Source organism: Salvia miltiorrhiza, chromosome 7 (genome assembly GCF_028751815.1).
Source record: "Salvia miltiorrhiza cultivar Shanhuang (shh) chromosome 7, IMPLAD_Smil_shh, whole genome shotgun sequence".
Lineage (NCBI taxonomy): Eukaryota > Viridiplantae > Streptophyta > Magnoliopsida > Lamiales > Lamiaceae > Salvia > Salvia miltiorrhiza.
The window spans coordinates 5379943-5398070 of NC_080393.1; the positions used below are offsets into that span (position 1 = coordinate 5379943).

General features: G+C 37.6%; 3 protein-coding genes across 3 annotated transcripts; all 3 read right to left on the minus strand.

Moving 5' to 3' along the window:
• Positions 1–2480: 2480 nt before the first annotated feature.
• Positions 2481–3404, minus strand: LOC130991907 (major allergen Pru ar 1-like). The gene has a single exon (XM_057916359.1). The coding sequence runs from the start codon at positions 3174–3176 to the stop codon at positions 2700–2702; it is 477 nt and encodes a 158-aa protein (XP_057772342.1). The 5' UTR covers positions 3177–3404; the 3' UTR covers positions 2481–2699.
• A 2327-nt stretch (positions 3405–5731) lies between these two features.
• LOC130991908 (major allergen Pru ar 1-like) lies at positions 5732–6702 on the minus strand. The gene has a single exon (XM_057916361.1). It carries the CDS (start codon positions 6414–6416, stop codon positions 5940–5942), a length of 477 nt encoding a protein of 158 aa, XP_057772344.1. The 5' UTR covers positions 6417–6702; the 3' UTR covers positions 5732–5939.
• Positions 6703–14847: 8145 nt separating this feature from the next.
• Positions 14848–15971, minus strand: LOC130991906 (major allergen Pru ar 1-like). The gene has a single exon (XM_057916358.1). It carries the CDS (start codon positions 15567–15569, stop codon positions 15093–15095), a length of 477 nt encoding a protein of 158 aa, XP_057772341.1. The 5' UTR covers positions 15570–15971; the 3' UTR covers positions 14848–15092.
• Between the last annotated feature and the right edge of the window lie 2157 nt (positions 15972–18128).

Below are 18128 nucleotides of genomic sequence, written 5' to 3' on the forward strand. Positions count from 1 at the left end.
TTTATTATTTTAATTATTCACAAATTCTTAATTTGTCTACAAAGAAGTATTGTAAATATATATTTTCATCTATTGATCTAAAAATTTCTCCATTGGGATATTACATTCATTTTATAATTATTTTCCTTAATTTATCTAAAAATTCAAGCCACATCTTTTGAAAATCAGATATTCTTTTCGCACAAGTTTGCAATATCTCATATTGTCTATAGATGATTGTTACGTAGTAATTCATAAATTTCTGACATTCCTCGACACATGATAGATATTAGTATAATGATCGAGAAGTATCCTATGTGGACGGACCCCCTAAATACTTTAAGGATGTGTTCTCTTTGGTTGTAAATTTATCATGGAAAAATGAGGGATAATCAAAATTTCACCCTTTAAATCATTCATTTTTTTTCCCCTCATTTCCTACTTGACCCTTACTCATTTCTCATTTTCACTACAAATGGGGGATATATTATCACACCATTTATGGTGTGATTATATTGGTATGATTATATTATCCATCATTTGTAGTGAAAATGAGGAATGAGTAAGAGTGGGGTCAAGTAGGAAATGATGGAAAAGAAAGAAAAAATTTAAAGGGTGAAATTTTGTTTATCCCTCATTTTCACATGATAATTTTTTTTTTTTGATAAATTTACAATATTAAATAAAGAAACTAAAAGGCTGCGTCACAGGGGAATCGAACCCAAAATCTTTGGCCTTAGGCATTAATCTCTTACCGCTTGGCCAACACACGCACACTTCACATGATAAATTTACAACCAAAGAGAACACATCATTAACATTTGTATTAACTTAATAAAAAAAAAGTCTGTTATGTGGATACTTCAATTATTCACGGTGTATTTTATGAAATGATTTAATATGTTCATATTATTTTGTGTCTCAAAACATGGAATTGTATATGTACTAAAAATTATCATTCATAGATAGTTAATTACTCTTTGCGGAAACTTCCTTTTTTTCCATTTTTCATTTTTATTTTTTATTTTTTGAACGAGGAGAAAAGATCGAACCCATAGTCATTATTCCAAAGTGTATTTCGGGTAAACAATTTATTTTTAGATTTTTAAAAGAAAAAATTATTGTATTTATTTAATAAGATCGTTCTTTACAATATCCTCCAATCAAATGGGAAAACAAACGATCCAGCAAATTAACCGAGAACGTAAGAATGCTTAACAAGTTTTGAGAGGCTATAGACTGCTCTATTCGTTGATCTATACATATGATAGTTTCCAACAAACATATTCGCTCGAACAATTTCTCGAAAATATCATGAACGTTGGTATCATGAATATCATGTACCATAAATTTTTTTATTTTTCTTTTTGTAAATAAACATATACTTTTAATATTCTTTACGTCCTCACTTAAGTGAAGTGACCCGGGTTCGATCCCTCTTGGGAACGAATTGGTGATTGGAGATATAAGGTGGAGTTTGGTGAATGGAGAGATAAGGTGGTTCTTGGAGTGGATGGGGAACTAACTACTAACATCTAACATGACTTTGACCGATCAAAAAAAAAAAAATATTCTTTACGTCCTATAAGAAAGTATAATAACATTTTTCAGTTTTATTTGTCTCATAATTAAGAATGCGTCACTTCCATTTTTGGATATGTCTCTATTTTTTCTTTGTTAATTACAATCATCCATTTCTACATATATATTTTCATAGTCATTTCTATTCATTTCTTTCTATCAATCTTTTTTTAAAATTCGCATCATCCCACAGGATAGAGAAATTATTATTTTATAGTTATCCTTACTTGTTGTGGGCCTGTGGCTAGCTATCCTGGATTTGACATAAGTTGAAGTTTATGGTAGTTAAGGTCATGTGAGAGAGATAAAGAAAAAGTCTCGCTCACATTTAATTAGAAAAAAGGTGCTGTGGTTACACACTTATAGCCTCCATTGCAGACTAGTCTACACTTTCTCTTTCTCTTGTTTATAATTGCACCAAAAATATAAATACATGCCTATTAATTAGTTTGGGCGAAATTTGTTATTGAATCGGCATTTCTGATGCAAAGTTTCAAGATCGTATTAAAACACAAATGTATGTAAAGATCACGTGATTATGAAATGTAACTTCCTTTTTTATATTTTATTATCATCCAATAAATGAAATTTACGATGTGCTATTATAATAATGGATAAATTTGATCTAAAACCATAATCAATTCTCACATTTTGAGTTTTCCACAATATTTTATTCTTGTTTCATAATATATAGTAAATCGCATTTCTCTTCTTTCTTTTTAGGAATTTCTCAAAGCGTTACTTTCTGGTGAATTATTAAATGACTTGGCGTTGAACTTGGATGATGTGATATATTTAACGATAGTAAATTTAATCTAAAATCATAATAATATCAGACATGTATAGGTATTACAAGTAAATAAAATACCAAAACAACCGGGAAAAAAAAATTAAAAATATTCCCACGATCCCACCAAACATGCAATATTAATTATGCTTCTTTATTTAGTGCAACACAAATACAATACAATAATATTCACTCAACACAAATTCAAAAACCACACAAAGTAAATCAATATATCGCTCTAGCTAGGCAATTCAGCCTATTTATAATATCTCGCACACCAATTCTCTCGCGTCACAGATATATATACCACGTTTATAAAATGACATCATCGATATATGAAGCCTCGTCTCTTTCAGCAGTCGGGGTTGGCGATGAGGTAAGCCTCGATAGCCTTGAACATATGTTGGGCTTTGTCTTTCCCCTCCTTGATCTTCTCCTCATCAATCACAGCATCACCCTTGGTGTTGTAGATGCTCCTGTTCTTGCAGATGCTTCCTCCATCTTCGGTTGGGACGATCTTGATATGATAAGTGACGGATTCAATAATATCTGAGAGAGCATCACCTTCAATGATGGTGTACGTGTATGTCAAGTTGTCCTTGTCGATGGCCTCGACACGGTGCTTGACGCTCTTATACTGACTCCCTTCGCCAAAATGAACGATCTTGACGGTGCCGGCGCCGCCGTCTCCTTCCAAGATCTCGACGTTCTTGATGGCCTGAGGCAAGATCTTGGGGATGAGGGTGTCGGCGTCGAGCACGATGGCCTTGAAGAGCTTCCCGGCCGGGATGGAGGAAGGGGTCTCTACATCATAAGTGATCGCACCCATGATTCTCTTTTTTAAAAAATTGGAGTAATGGAGGAGAAGTGAAGATTGATTAGTGATTGATATATATGAATGAGATTAGCTAAGTGTGATGGGAAAATAGGAGAGTGTGAAGGTGCTATTTTATAGTGTGGGATGGAAGGTTCTCTACCTCGACTTTTCTTTGGCTTTGGGCTTTAGCCCCATTTCGTTGAATGGCAACTCAATTATTCGTGATGCATTTATGGTTTGAATTTAATAATTGATGATATTTGTGGTGTCATATAACATGGCATTATGCTCCCTCCATCCTCCAAATAATCTTTTGAGAGGGGCCATTGATTTTAAGATAAAATTTTTGAGTGCATTGAAAATAATAATAATAAAAAAATTAATATAAATGATGAAAAGATGTTGTAATTAGTATTGAGAGTGGTGGAAAAAAAAGAATAAATGAAGTATTATAAAAGGTGGGATAGTGTCCTAAAATAAATACTAGTAAATTATTTGGGAGACAACCTAAAAAGAAAAGATATGATGTTTTTTTTTTTGACTTGGGGGAATTGGGGAGGGGGAGCAGTGAGGTTTGAACCCGAGACCTCACTGTTCACAGACAAGAGGTCGCACCGCTTGGTGTTCCCTTGAGAACAAATATGAAGTTATTTAGAGGACGAATGAGTATCATTTACAAAATTAGTTAGTGCCTCGTTGTGGACTTTTCTTCTTGTTTTTTCCTGTTAGATTTATGTAACTATGTAAGTTAATCATATATTGATATTACTTCACGGTCTTTATTACCTATAATTGATTTGACATCACAAGTTGAAGCATTCTTGTAGGGTCAATTGAGAGGTATTTCAATCATAGAAACTGAATAAGAAGAAAAAATCACACTTGCATTTATTTTGAGACCAATTAAAATTGGTTGTAGCACTTCATGGTAGACTAGTCTACACTTTCTCTTGTATGTATTTGGCAATAAAATGTGAACACAAATTTTGAGCAGCAAATCTCCTTGAATAAGTCTGCTCAAGCTTGTGATCACACAATAACCCATCTTTCTTAACAATTTTCTTACGAATATTAAAATATGCATGGTAATTACAGTACTGCCTTTTAAAACCAGCATAATAAGCATTTGACTCAAAAACGAACAATAATACCTACGTACAAATCTAGTAACTTTATAAGATACGGGGATAAACAATCTATTATTAGTATCTTTTGTTTAAAAAATATTAATTTCTGTAAAGAGTTAAAGAGTCTCTGTATTATTAAAAGTCTAATATTTAGAATATTTTTCGCATTAGTAACTTTTATTTGGACTTTTTTATTTTAAAGTTTTGTCTAAAAAATCCCCGGCGAGATGTCAAAATTACCCTATAATAATTCAATATCCAATACAATAAAAATCAAGTCACTGGATAAGCAATCTAATAAATAGTCACTGGATAAAGAAAATAAATGTATAAAGGATATTTAATTTATTAAAAGTTATTCATAAATTCTTGAATTTTCTATAAATAGTCTCCGTAAATATAATAAGAGTTGATATAACTAAAGATTGTTTCTCTTTAATTGGTCCAAAATTCACCGTCAATTTTTATAATGAGTGAATTAAACCTCCCAACCCCTTTTATGTCCAACTAAACTAAATAACCTAAAAAATAAATAAACCTGAAAAAGACTCCGATTTAATCCACATGGTGCCTATTTTTATACTCCCTCCGTCCACCAAAAATATGCCACAATTTCCTTTTTCGTCCGTCCACAAAAAATATGCCACTTCCATTTTTAGTAGTAGGGTCCACACAACTCCACTCACATTTAAAGTGGGACCCTTACTCCACTACCAACTTTACTCACATTTTCTTAAAACCCGTGCCGGAAGCAAAGTGGCATGTTTTTCGTGGACGGAGGGAGTATTAATTTTACTCATTTCATTGTCAGTGAGCAACCTAAACGATATATTGACCTCTAGATTCATTAGTCTTCCTTAATTATTAGTATTTTGAACTCAAACTCGAAAATAAATAAAAGTGGTTATAGTATCTAAAATACAAAATTTTATAACATTTATCTATTTCGCACATGAGCCATAAGTCATGTCTCCAAATATATAATTTTTTTTCCAAAGCATATTAAAGATATTTTCAAACATTCACAACTCAATCACGAATCCACGACTCGAAGCCCTAAATATATGAACCAAAATCATGAATCAATCGTGAACTCGCAGCCCTTTTAAATTGTGAAAAATAATGCCTTAAATGATCATCTAAAAATATAAGACTTATTTTATGATGAAACGACAACATTTTATTACTAATCAAATTATATTGCTTATGAAGATTTTCGTTGCACATAAAGATAACTTTGGCTTCTATATCAATATTTATTCGTCAAAAATATTTATGATCAAGTGCAAAGCTAGAGAAAAAAAAAAAGTTCTTGTATTTTGAGGCGAAATTTAATTTATACTCATATGCGTAATCCGAAATATACGGTTATTAATTACACTTAAATAAAATAACAAGACAACCACGAGAAAAATAAAAATGTTCCCACTACCACCAAACTTGCAACATTAATTATGCTTCTTTATTTAGTGCAACACAAATTCAATACAGTAATATTCACTCAACACAAATACAAAAACCACACAAAGTAAATCAATATCACTCTAGGCAATTAAGCCTATAGATAGTCTCTCGCACACCGATCCTCTCGCATCAGAGATACCACGTATATAGAATGACATCATTGATATACGAAGCCTCGTCTCGTTCAGTAGTCGGGGTTGGCGGTGATGTAAGCTTCAATGGCCTTGAACATATGTTGGGCCTTGTCTTTCCCCTCCTTGATCTTCTCCTCATCAATCACAGCATCACCCTTGGTGTTGTAAATGCTCCTGTTCTTGCAGATGCTTCCTCCATCTTCGGTTGGGACGACCTTGATATGGTAAGTGATGGATTCAATGGCATCTGAGAGAACATCACCTTCATTGATGGTGTAGGTGTAGGTGAAGTTCTCCTTGTCGATGGCCTCCACACGGTGCTTGACGCTCTTATACTGACTCCCTTCGCCAAAATGAATGATCTTGACGGTGCCGGCGCCGCCGTCTCCTTCCAAGATCTCGACGTTCTTGATGGCCTGAGGCAGGATCTTGGGGAGGAGGGTGTCGGAGTCGATCACCAGGGCCTTGAAGAGCTTCCCGGCCGGGATGGAGGAAGGGGTCTCTACATCGTAAGTGATCACACCCATGATTACCTCTTTTTTTTGGAATTTGGAGAAATGGAAGAGAAATGAAGATTTGATATGAATGAGTTTGCTAAGTGTGATGAGAAAATTGGAGAGTGTGAAGGTGCTGTTTTATAGTGTGGGGTGGAAGGTTCTCTGCCTCGATTTTTCTCTGGCTTTGGGCTTTAGCTAGCTAGCTAGCCCCATCTCGTTGAATGTAGACATAATTATTCATGGTGCATTTATGGATTGATTTAATAATAGATGATATTTTGGGGTGTCATAGAACATGGCATTATCCTCCACCGACCCCCAAATAACTTCTTAAGGGGTACGGATTTTAATACAAAATTATTGAGTGTATTGAAAATGGTGAAAAATATTATAATTAGTATTGAAAGTAATGAAAATGTATTGTAATTAGTTAGTATTGAAAATTGTGAAAAAATGTGAAAAATAAAAATAAACTATTCATTATGATATTAAGATTCCATACTTACAAATCATACTTGAAAAACTATGTTTGACAAGTCGTATTATTTGACAAAATCTATGTTCCTGTGAAATCTGCAAATCTCATTTAAAAAAAATAGGTGCTTAAACCACATTTATATTCACTTTACCATTAGGTCGTCCCAAAAGGATTTGTGTCTTTCTTTTATACCACTCGAGTATGACGATTTTATCTAATCATTATGCTTGATATTTTATAAGCTGCATGAGTTCGTTAATGTCAAGTCATGATATTGATATTTAATTTAACTTTAACTTAGTATTAAATTAAAATGAATAAGAAGTCATATGTTTTTGGCTTCACCTTGTGGCATGCATGTGAAACATGTCAAGAAAATGCATAGAAAATTTCCGGAATGATGTAAGTTAATCATATTTTGATATTACTTCACAGTCTTTACTACCTATAATTGATTTGACATCACAAGTTGATGCATTCTTGTAGGGTCAATTGAAAGCTATTTCAATATAATATATATAGAAACTGAATAAGAAGAAAAATTCACACTTGCATTTATTTTAAGACCAAAATTGGTTGTACGTAGCACTCCATGGTTGACTAGTCTACACTTTCTCTTGATTGTATTTGGCAATAAATGTGAACACAAATTTGAGCAGCAAATCTCCTTGAATAAGTCTGCTCAAGCTTGTGAATTGTGATCACACAATAATAACCCATATTTTCTGAATATACAATTTTCATACGAATGCCTTTTAATTTTTTGCAAGGGTAAATATCGTGAAAACTCCTGAATTATACTCATTTTATCAAAAATACCCTAAAACTTTCAAAATGTTCTCTAAACCATCAAACTGTCAGGTTTTTATCAAATATATCCTACATCTATTTTTCGGTTACCAGAAACGTGATGTGGTTCGCCGGATGCCACAATGTAATTTATATTCTATTTTTTTTACATAACATGGAAAAAACGACTTCGTTTCGTACCATATTCTATCGTGTTTATCCCTAATTCTAGGTTATTAGCGTGAATTTCAAACACGAAAGGAGTGAATTTTGTGATTTTTTTTCAAATGATATGGTTCGAAACGACGTCGTTTTTGTCATTGCATTTTAAAAAAAATAGAATATCAATTACATTGGGGTATCCGGCGAGCCACATCACGTTTTTGGTGACTGAAAAATAGATACATGATATATTTGATAAAAACCTGATAGTTTGAGGGTTTAGAAAACATTTTGAAAGTTTCAGGGTATTTTTGATAAAACATGTATACTTCAGGAGTTTTCATGATATTTACCCTTTTTGCAATTACAAACATCATAATAAGCATTTAACTAAAAAACGAACAATAATACCTACAAATAAAGTCACTTAAGATACGAGGATAAACAATATATTATAAGTAGTATTTTGTTTAAAAAATATTCATTTCTGTAAAGAGTCGTCTCTGTTGTAGGGTATCTTCGCCTAGCCAGGGTTACACCACTTGGTTGTCGAACTTCATGTCTTCCCCACTCGTGCTCAAGCACTTTAATCTTCGTCTTCTTATTCTCTGAAGACCGTAGAATGCGCTGCACTGGAGACTCAATTCCTCTGGACTGAACTGCTCGATCTCTCTGCTCGGGCGAAGTGACTTCTCTGGTTTGCTCTCCAGACTCGAGACGACTTCTCTGCTCGGGAGCTCCGACTCCTCTGGCAGCGGGGAGCTCGACTCATCTGTCAGCGGGAACTACTCTGGTGCGCGACTTCTCTGGCAGCGCGACTTCTCTGGCAGTTGGACTACTCTGGCAGTGGGGAGTCCTCTGGTACACGACTCCTCTGGCCTCGAGTCCGCTGGCCTCGAGTCCGCTGGTGCTGGCAGCCTCGACTCCTGGAGCTTCAGTTCCTCTGCTCCTCTTTACTTCTCTGCAACACACCAAGAAAGGCAGCAAGTAAAAGAGAAACAAGGGAAAGTCAGAGGAAAGAAAAACAAGAAAAATTCAGAGGGAACTCAAGGGTGGGAAAATGTGTCCTCGGGACACTTTGGCTCAGATTTTCCCACAGTAGGCAACGGCCCTTCCGGCAGCTCAATGATCACGGCACTGTGGAAGTAGAACAAGTAAACACCCAGATCTCAGAAGTACAACCACCGACAGCAGGAATCCGATGGACAGGATTTCGATGGCTCGCACACTCACAACGTATCACCAAACCAGGAAACCGATGGACAGGAATCCGGTGATACAAGCTTTCAATCGAAGCGAAGTTCACACCCACAGTCACCACTCAGGAAACCACGAACAGGAATCCGGCGACACTTCAAGAAGGAATAGCAGAGCCTTCTATTTCAGACGGTGTGAAAACTTCCTTCCCTTCGATAGCCTTGCATCAGGGATAAAAAGGAGTAAAGGTCATTGGGAATGAGGAAGGAGCATTGAAGTCGGAGGTGGGAATCGAGGAGATGGGCGGCGAAACAGTTGAAGCGGCGCAGATGGGATAGTGGGCTAGGGTTTGGAAATGGGCTGGGAAGTGATTTGGGCTAGGGAAAATAAAGATCATTGGGCCAACTCTCCACATTCCACCTTTGGCACAATGATCATTATGTCACCAAGAAAGAGCCTGCCTTTGAATCGAGCTTTATCATCACAGCCATTTTTACTATCATCCTATCACAAAGACAAGACAATAGAGGGTGAGAAAAATATTATGCATATTAATCTCAGTCTCAACACCAGAGACCAACCCAATGGGAAATCACCATTTCTCAAACCCAAAGGGTTATCATTGAAGACACAACAGACTCAACAAACACAAACACACAGGACACACACATGCAGAGGCAAGACATACAGAGCAGAGTAGACAGAAAGACCAGAGCAGAGCAGAGCTCAAAACTCGACATGCAGAAAAGAAAACAAGGCAAACACACACAAAACTCAACACAAGACACTCAAGAGAAGAGAGTAACAACAGAACAACATGCGAAAGGGAAACAAGAAGGAACACATGCAGGACCAGACAACAGACAAACAAGAACAGAGCAGACACAACAACCAGAGCAAGACACCACACACAAACTCATCATGCAGAAAAAAGGAAAGCAAGAAAGGGACAAGCAGCCACAGAGGCTGAACTTGCCACACACATAAACATAGAGTCAAAACTTTAACCATAATCAAACTTCACAACAGAAGCAGAAACCACATTGCAATCAAGGCCTTCTTTCTTAGTAAATCCCTTAACAACAAGCCTAGTTTGGATTCTCAAGTTATCAGTTCCATGCTTGACTTTAAACCACAATTTGGACTTAACAACAGAACATTCAATGGGCTTTATCACTAGAGCCCAAGTTTCATTAGGTTCATTCATAACAGGCTCAAGCAAGTTTTCTGGTTCAGCATGCAAGTTGGGTTGAGGATCCACCTCAAAAGGAACAGTAGGGGTAAACACAAGCTCATACATGCTTTGATCAACAACATTCACATTCTCCACCTCACTTGGAGCAGCAGATTGTGAGGATTCAAGCAGGCAAGGAACTGACTCAGCACAAACAGCATATAAACCACCTTTTCTTGGTGCAGAGAAGTACACCACAGAATCCTTTTCAAATTGAAATCTCAAGTGATTCACAGAGCCATTTAACATCTGGTCAGCAAGTTTAGACACAGATAGCAAGCTAAACTCCAACTCTGGCACGTATCTAACATCATTCAAGGTAAGCAAACTGCCATTTTCAAATTTCAAGCAGACATCACCCTTACCCAAGATATCACAACTTTGACCATCAGCCAAAGAAACATGCCCAGACTTGACCAACTGAAGGTTTTGAAACATATGCTCAAAAGGGGTCACATGAAAGGTACAACCAGAGTCAATCAGCCACTCATTGGAATTCACAGATTTAGACACAACATTAGAATGGTTGATGTACTGAAAATCAGGTTCATGCACCATGTAGACACCATCATCTTCAAACACATTGTTAGCATGCTGTTCAGGTTCATTAAGAACAAAGTTCTTGTTTTTCTTAGGCAGTCTACACCTATTTGAAAAATGACCAGGTTTTCCACAATTCCAACAAAGCTTTTTGGGCTTTTGATCAAACCCCCTTTTTTCTTTATTAACAAACATGACCTCACCATGCAGTGGCTTTGACTTAGCCAATTTGAGTTCACTTTCTTTAGACTTAAGACCATTCACAATCATATCACAAGTAACTTTTGACCCACCATACTTCAAAGCAGATTTTACCTCAGCAAAAGGCTCAGGTATAGAGTTTAAAAGAATTTGGGGGGCATACTTCTCAATAGAATCATCTCCAGCAAGCTTTAAATCATGCAGGAGTTTATTGAAATTTTCCATGTTAGTGTCTACATCCTTAGATGGATCCATTTGAAAAGACATAAATTGATTTTGCAAAGACCAAGTTGATACTTCAGTAGGTGCAGCATATATAGCGTTCAAGTCATCCCACAGGTCTTTAGCACATTCATGATGAGACACCTTTCTAACCACAGGACTACACAAGTTTAACAAAATAGTGGCCCTAGCACTATCATTCATTTCATGCTGCCTAGCATCAGTGACAGTCTCATCTATCTTAGTGGTTATAGCCCTTTTTACCTTTTCTTTAACCAAAATGCATTCTATCTTGATTTTCCAGTCATGAAAATCATCTCTGCCATTGAATGGCACCACATGCATGTTGTTCATGGTTATGCAGAAGCAACAGGCAAAAAACACAAGGGAAGATCACAGCAGAGATAGGTCAGAACTGACCTGAGAGGATCCACCTAGAGTTAAAGAGCAGTGGAGAGCCCAGATCTCAGCACAGATTGATCTGCGGAGCAAGGTTCGCACTGGTCACCCTAGAGGTTCCAAGGGGACTAATACAGTCCACAAACTCTCAATCCAAAAGAGTTTTCAAGGCACACAGACCTTTTCAGAGAACTTAAACACAGAGTAAAAGTAACACGGAAGCAAAAAACACAGACAACCAAACTGGATAGATCCCTTTCTTCCTTGCTTTCCAGGTTACTCGCACGAGGAGACTCCTTTAAAGGGGAATCCAGACGAACTGGACCAACTACAAGGGAGATCTGACTTGGCTTGAAATGCCAAGGGATTATCGAGTTAAGATGCCAACAAGCGGAAGCAAACAAAAAACTCAGGAACGCTAGATACCAAAAAGAGAAAACAAAAGCAGCACCTTGACCAAACCTAAATCTAGGAGCTAAGGTTACAGCTGCTTTACCAGAGCCGGACTCTTCAGGAGGAAGAGCCGGACCTACCACAATCCTTGCTCGTCGGGAGCGAATCGGCGCAGCCAAAGGGCGACGGGGTGGGAAAGATGTGTTCGGAGGGTGCCCTGGCTAGGTCACCGTGGCTCTGATACCACTGTAGGGTATCTTCGCCTAGCCAGGGTTACACCACTTGGTTGCCGAACCTCCTGTCTTCCCCACTCGTGCTCAAGCACTTTAATCTTCGTCTTCTTATTCTCTGAAGACCGTAGAATGCGCTGCACTGGAGACTCAATTCCTCTGGACTGAACTGCTCGATCTCTCTGCTCGGGCGAAGTGACTTCTCTGGTTTGCTCTCCAGACTCGAGACGACTTCTCTGCTCGGGAGCTCCGACTCCTCTGGCAGCGGGGAGCTCGACTCCTCTGTCAGCGGGAACTACTCTGGTGCGCGACTTCTCTGGCAGCGCGACTTCTCTGGCAGTTGGACTACTCTGGCAGCGGGGAGTCCTCTGGTACACGACTCCTCTGGCCTCGAGTCCGCTGGCCTCGAGTCCGCTGGTGCTGGCAGCCTCGACTCCTGGAGCTTCAGTTCCTCTGCTCCTCTTTACTTCTCTGCAACACACCAAGAAAGGCAGCAAGTAAAAGAGAAACAAGGGAAAGTCAGAGGAAAGAAAAACAAGAAAAATTCAGAGGGAACTCAAGGGTGGGAAAATGTGTCCTCGGGACACTTTGGCTCAGATTTTCCCACAGTAGGCAACGGCCCTTCCGGCAGCTCAATGATCACGGCACTGTGGAAGTAGAACAAGTAAACACCCAGATCTCAGAAGTACAGCCACCGACAGCAGGAATCCGATGGACAGGATTCCGATGGCTCGCACACTCACAACGTATCACCAAACCAGGAAACCGATGGACAGGAATCCGGTGATACAAGCTTTCAATCGAAGCGAAGTTCACACCCACAATCACCACTCAGGAAACCACGAACAGGAATCCGGCGACACTTCAAGAAGGAATAGCAGAGCCTTCTATTTCAGACGGTGTGAAAACTTCCTTCCCTTCGATAGCCTTGCAGCAGGGATAAAAAGGAGTAAAGGTCATTGGGAATGAGGGAGGAGCATTGAAGTCGGAGGTGGGAATCGAGGAGATGGGCGGCGAAACAGTTGAAGCGGCGCAGATGGGATAGTGGGCTAGGGTTTGGAAATGGGCTGGGAAGTGATTTGGGCTAGGGAAAATAAAGATCATTGGGCCAACTCTCCACATCTGTATTATTAAAAGTCTAATATTTAGAAAAAAATTCGCATTAATAATTTTTGTGTGCGGCTTTTTTATTTATATAATTAAAGCTTTGTCTTAAAAAACCCCTGCGTCGTCCAAGTACTCCAATCTCCTTAAATAGAATATTCCGTTCTGTAGTTGCAATTTTGACCCAATGGACTCTCGACCTAAAAATTCGGCCCATTTGACTATGTAGCCCACTAACAGCCTTTGGGCCATATACAAATTTGACGTTTTGGCCCAGAGATACAGACTAAACTCAAATCATGAGATTTCAAATAGATTATTATGAAACAAGAATGAAAGATTATGGAAAAAAAATAAAATATTACAAAAATTTATTATAGTTTTAGATTAAATTTACCCTAGAATATATAATTCAATATCCAATACAATAAAAATCAAGTCACTGGATAAGCAATCTAATAAATAATCACAGGATAAAAATCAAGTACTGGATAAAGAAAATAAATATATATGATATTTTATTAAAAGTTATTCATAAATTCTTGATTTTTCTAAAAAAATTGTTTCTCATTAATTAGTCTAAAATTCACCGTCAACTTTTATAATGAGTGAATTAAACCTCTATCCCCTTTTATGTCCAACTATATAAATGAACCTAAAAAAGACTCCGATTCAATCCACATGGTTTACTGGCCTATTTTTATATTAATTTTGCACATTTCATTGTCAGTGAGCAACCTAAATGATTGACCTCTAGATTTTATCAGTCTTCCTTAATTATGATTTTGAACTCAACTCGAAAATAAATAAAAGTGGTAATAGCATCTTAAAAAAAATTATATACTATTTTTTTATTTTGCACATGAGCTATAAATCATATTTCCAAATATATAAAATTTCATTTTTTTCCCCTAATCTTGCACACAAATTAAAAATATTTTCAACGTTCACGATTCAATTACAAACACACAACTCGAAGACCTAATTATGTGAACCTAAATCTTGGACCCGAACAACGAATTCAAAATCATGAATCACGAATCACGAATAATGAAGTACGGCCTTGATCGTGAACTCACAACCCTCTTAGTCTTAAATTGCAAAAAAAAAAATGCTTTAAATGATCATCTAAAAATATAGGACTTATTTTATGATGAAACGACAATATTTCATTACTAGTCTAACTATCTTGTTTATAAAAAAAATTCGTTGAATGTAAAGATAATTCTGACTTCTACCTCAGTATTCATTCATTAAAAATATATATCAAAACTCTATGCATACATAGATTAATTCCGACATCTACCTCAGTTTTCAACGTCAAATTATTTATCAGGTGCAAAGTTAGAAAGAAAAAAATAAAAAATAAAAAATGAAAGTTCTTGTATTTTGAGGTGAAATTTGTGTTCATATGCTAATCTGAAATATATGGATATATTAGTTACCCCTAAATAAAATAACAAAACAACCACAAGAGAAAAATAAAAAATATTAATCCCACGACCACCAAACTTGCAATTAACTATGCTTCTTTATTTTAATTCAAAAAAAAAAAAAAACTATGCTTCTTTATTTAGTGCAACACAAATTCAATACAATAATATTCACTCAACACAAATTCAAAAATCACACAAAGTAAATCGATATCACTCTAGGCAATTAAGCCTATACATAGTCTCTCGCACACCAATTATCTCATATCAGAAACCACGTATATATATAAAATGACATCATTGATATATGAAGCCTCGTCTCTTTCAGTAGTCGGGGTTGGCGGTGATGTAAGCCTCAATGGCCTTGAACATATGTTGGGCCTTGTCTTTCCCCTCCTTGATCTTCTCCTCATCAATCACAGCATCACCCTTGGTGTTGTAGATGCTCCTGTTCTTGCAGATGCTTCCTCCATCTTCGGTTGGGACGACCTTGATATGGTAAGTGATGGATTCAATGACATCTGCGAGAACATCACCTTCATTGATGGTGTAGGTGTAGGTGAAGTTCTCCTTGTCGATGGCCTCCACACGGTGCTTGACGCTCTTATACTGACTCCCTTCGCCAAAATGAATGATCTTGACGGTGCCGGCGCCGCCGTCTCCTTCCAAGATCTCGACGTTCTTGATGGCCTGAGGCAAGATCTTGGGGATGAGGGTGTCGGAGTCGATCACCAGGGCCTTGAAGAGCTTCCCGGCCGGGATGGGGGAAGGGGTCTCTACATCGTAAGTGATCACACCCATGATTACCTCTTGGAATTTGGAGAAATGGAAGAGAAATGAAGATTTGATATGAATGAGTTTGCTAAGTGTGATGAGAAAATTGGAGAGTGAAGGTGCTGTTTTATAGTGTGGGATGGAAGGTTCTCTGCCTCGATTTTTCTCTGGCTTTGGGCTTTAGCTAGCCCCATTTCGTTGAATGTCAACATATAATTATTCATGGTGCATTTATGGATTCATTTAATAATTGATGATATTTTGGGGGTGTCTTAGAACATGGCATTATATCATTCACAAAAATAGTTAGCACCTCGTTGTGGACTTTTCTTCTTGTTTTTTCCTTTTGGATTTATGTAATCCTCAGTCTCTACTTTCGGAGCACACTGTAAATTCATGTTTCTATACAAATCTTAATCTTAATATTTGGTAAATACATGTTCCTAAGCAATTTGCAAGTCAAATTTGAAAAACTATGTGCATGTGACAGAATTAAATCACATTTATACTCACTTTACCACTAGGCCGTTTACCACTAGGCCGTTTCAAAAGAAGGGTGTCTTTATTTTTTACCACTTTAATCACTATGCTTTATATTTCATGTGCTGCATTAGTTTGTTAATGTCAAATCATGATATATTGATTTTTGCTTTAACTTGTAAGTACTATTGAATTAAAATGATCGATCTCATATGTTTTTGGCTTCACCTTATGACATGTATGTGAAACATGTCAAGAAAATGCATATAAAATTTCCTGAATGATGTAAGTTAATCATATTTTGATATTACTTCACAGTCTTTACTACCTATAATTGATTTGACATCACAAGTTGAAGCATTCTTGTAGGGTCAATTGAGAGCTATTTCAATTGTGTATAGAAACTGAATAAGAAGAAAAATTCACACTTGCATTTTATTAAGACCAAAATTGGTTGTAGCACTCCATTGTAGACTAGTCTACACTTTCCCTTGTTTGTATTTGGCACTAAAATGTGAACACAAATTTTGAGCTGCAAATGTCCTTGAATAAGTCTGCTCAAGCGCTTGCGATCACACAATAACCCATCTTTTCTGAATATACAATTTTCATACAAATATTGAAATGTGATAATTACAGTAGTGTCTTTTAATTTTTTACAATTACAACATCATAATAAGCATTTGGCTCAAAAACGAACAATAATACCTACAAATCAAGTCACTTAAGATACGAGGATAAACAATCTATTATAAGTAGTATTTTGTTTTTAAAATATTCATTTCTGTAATGAGTCTCTGTATTAGTAAAAGTCAAATATTTAGAAATTTTTTCGCATTGCTAATTTATGTGTTGGGTATCTTCGCCTAGCCAGGGTTACACCTCTTGTTTCCCGAACCTCCTGTCTTCCCCACTCGTGCTCAAGCACTTAAATATTCGTCTTCTTCTTCTCCTCTGTAGACCTTTGAATTCGCTGCTCTAGAGACTCGGCTTCGCTGCTCTGGAAGGCTTCGGCTTCTCTGCTCTGGAGCTTCGATCCCTCTGCTCTGAAGTGTCGACTTCTCTGCTCTGGTCCTCACTTCGCTGCGCTGGCCTTTGTCGATTTCGCTGCTCTGGCAGACTCGACTTCACTGCGCTGGCCTTTGTCGACTTCGCTGCGCTGGAAGGCTCGGCTTCTCTGCTCTGGAGCAACTTATCTGCTTCTTCTTCACTTCTCTGCAACACACAAAGACAGGCAGCAAGTAAAAGAGAAACAAGGGAAAGTCAGAAGAAAGAAATAAGGAAAGTCAGAGAAAATGGGGAAAAGGAGTCCTCGGGACACAGGGGCTCAGATTTTCCCCCTTAAATTCGGCAATCCTTCCGGCAGCTGAATGATCAAGACTAGGGATGGACGACGGAGCAGCTTCTCAGATCTCAACAGAACCGCCAACAGCAGGAGCCAAGTTCAGAACTCCGGCGGCTCAGATCTACTCAGGTAACCACCAAACAGGGCTCCGATGGTCAGGAAAGCCCGATGATACCACCACCCACGCAGGGAATCCCGTATTATCAAGGAATCAACCACAAAGGAATAGCAGAGTCTTTCTATCCTTAATAATACGTTATCCCAACATGAGAGAGCATCAGGGATTTAAAGGGAGTAGCAGCAACGGTGGGGTGAATCACCATTGAAGGCGCTGGAGAAACCAAGGCAAAAGGGCGGTGGAAAGGGGGGAGGAAACGAGGAGTCTGAGAGAGAGAGGAGAGGATTAGGGTTAGTGGAGCGGCGCTGAGTGAAGTGAGAGAGAGAAAAAGAGCGGGGGTGGGATATATCCGAAGGGGAAGTGGGCTAGGGTTTGGAAATGGGCTGGGATAAGTGGGTGGGCTCGGTTCTGGGCCCTGAAGTTGGCCCAGACCCAAAAAGAAAAAGAAAGGAAAAAGGAATGAGAAATGGGCCAACCTCACATTATATCAGCACCTTTTTTATTTATATAATTAAAATTTTATCTAGAAAACCCCGCAGCGATATGTACTCCAATATCCTTCCGTAGCTGCAATTTTGACCCAATGGGCTCTCTACCTACAAACTCAGCCCATCACTATGTAGCGCACTAATAGCCTTTTGGG

Excerpts from the sequence above, each read along its gene's own strand:
- LOC130991906 (XM_057916358.1), bottom strand. The coding sequence starts at position 15,569 with ATGGGTGTGATCACTTACGATGTAGAGACCCCTTCCCCCATCCCGGCC.
- LOC130991907 (XM_057916359.1), bottom strand. The coding sequence starts at position 3,176 with ATGGGTGCGATCACTTATGATGTAGAGACCCCTTCCTCCATCCCGGCC.
- LOC130991908 (XM_057916361.1), bottom strand. The coding sequence starts at position 6,416 with ATGGGTGTGATCACTTACGATGTAGAGACCCCTTCCTCCATCCCGGCC.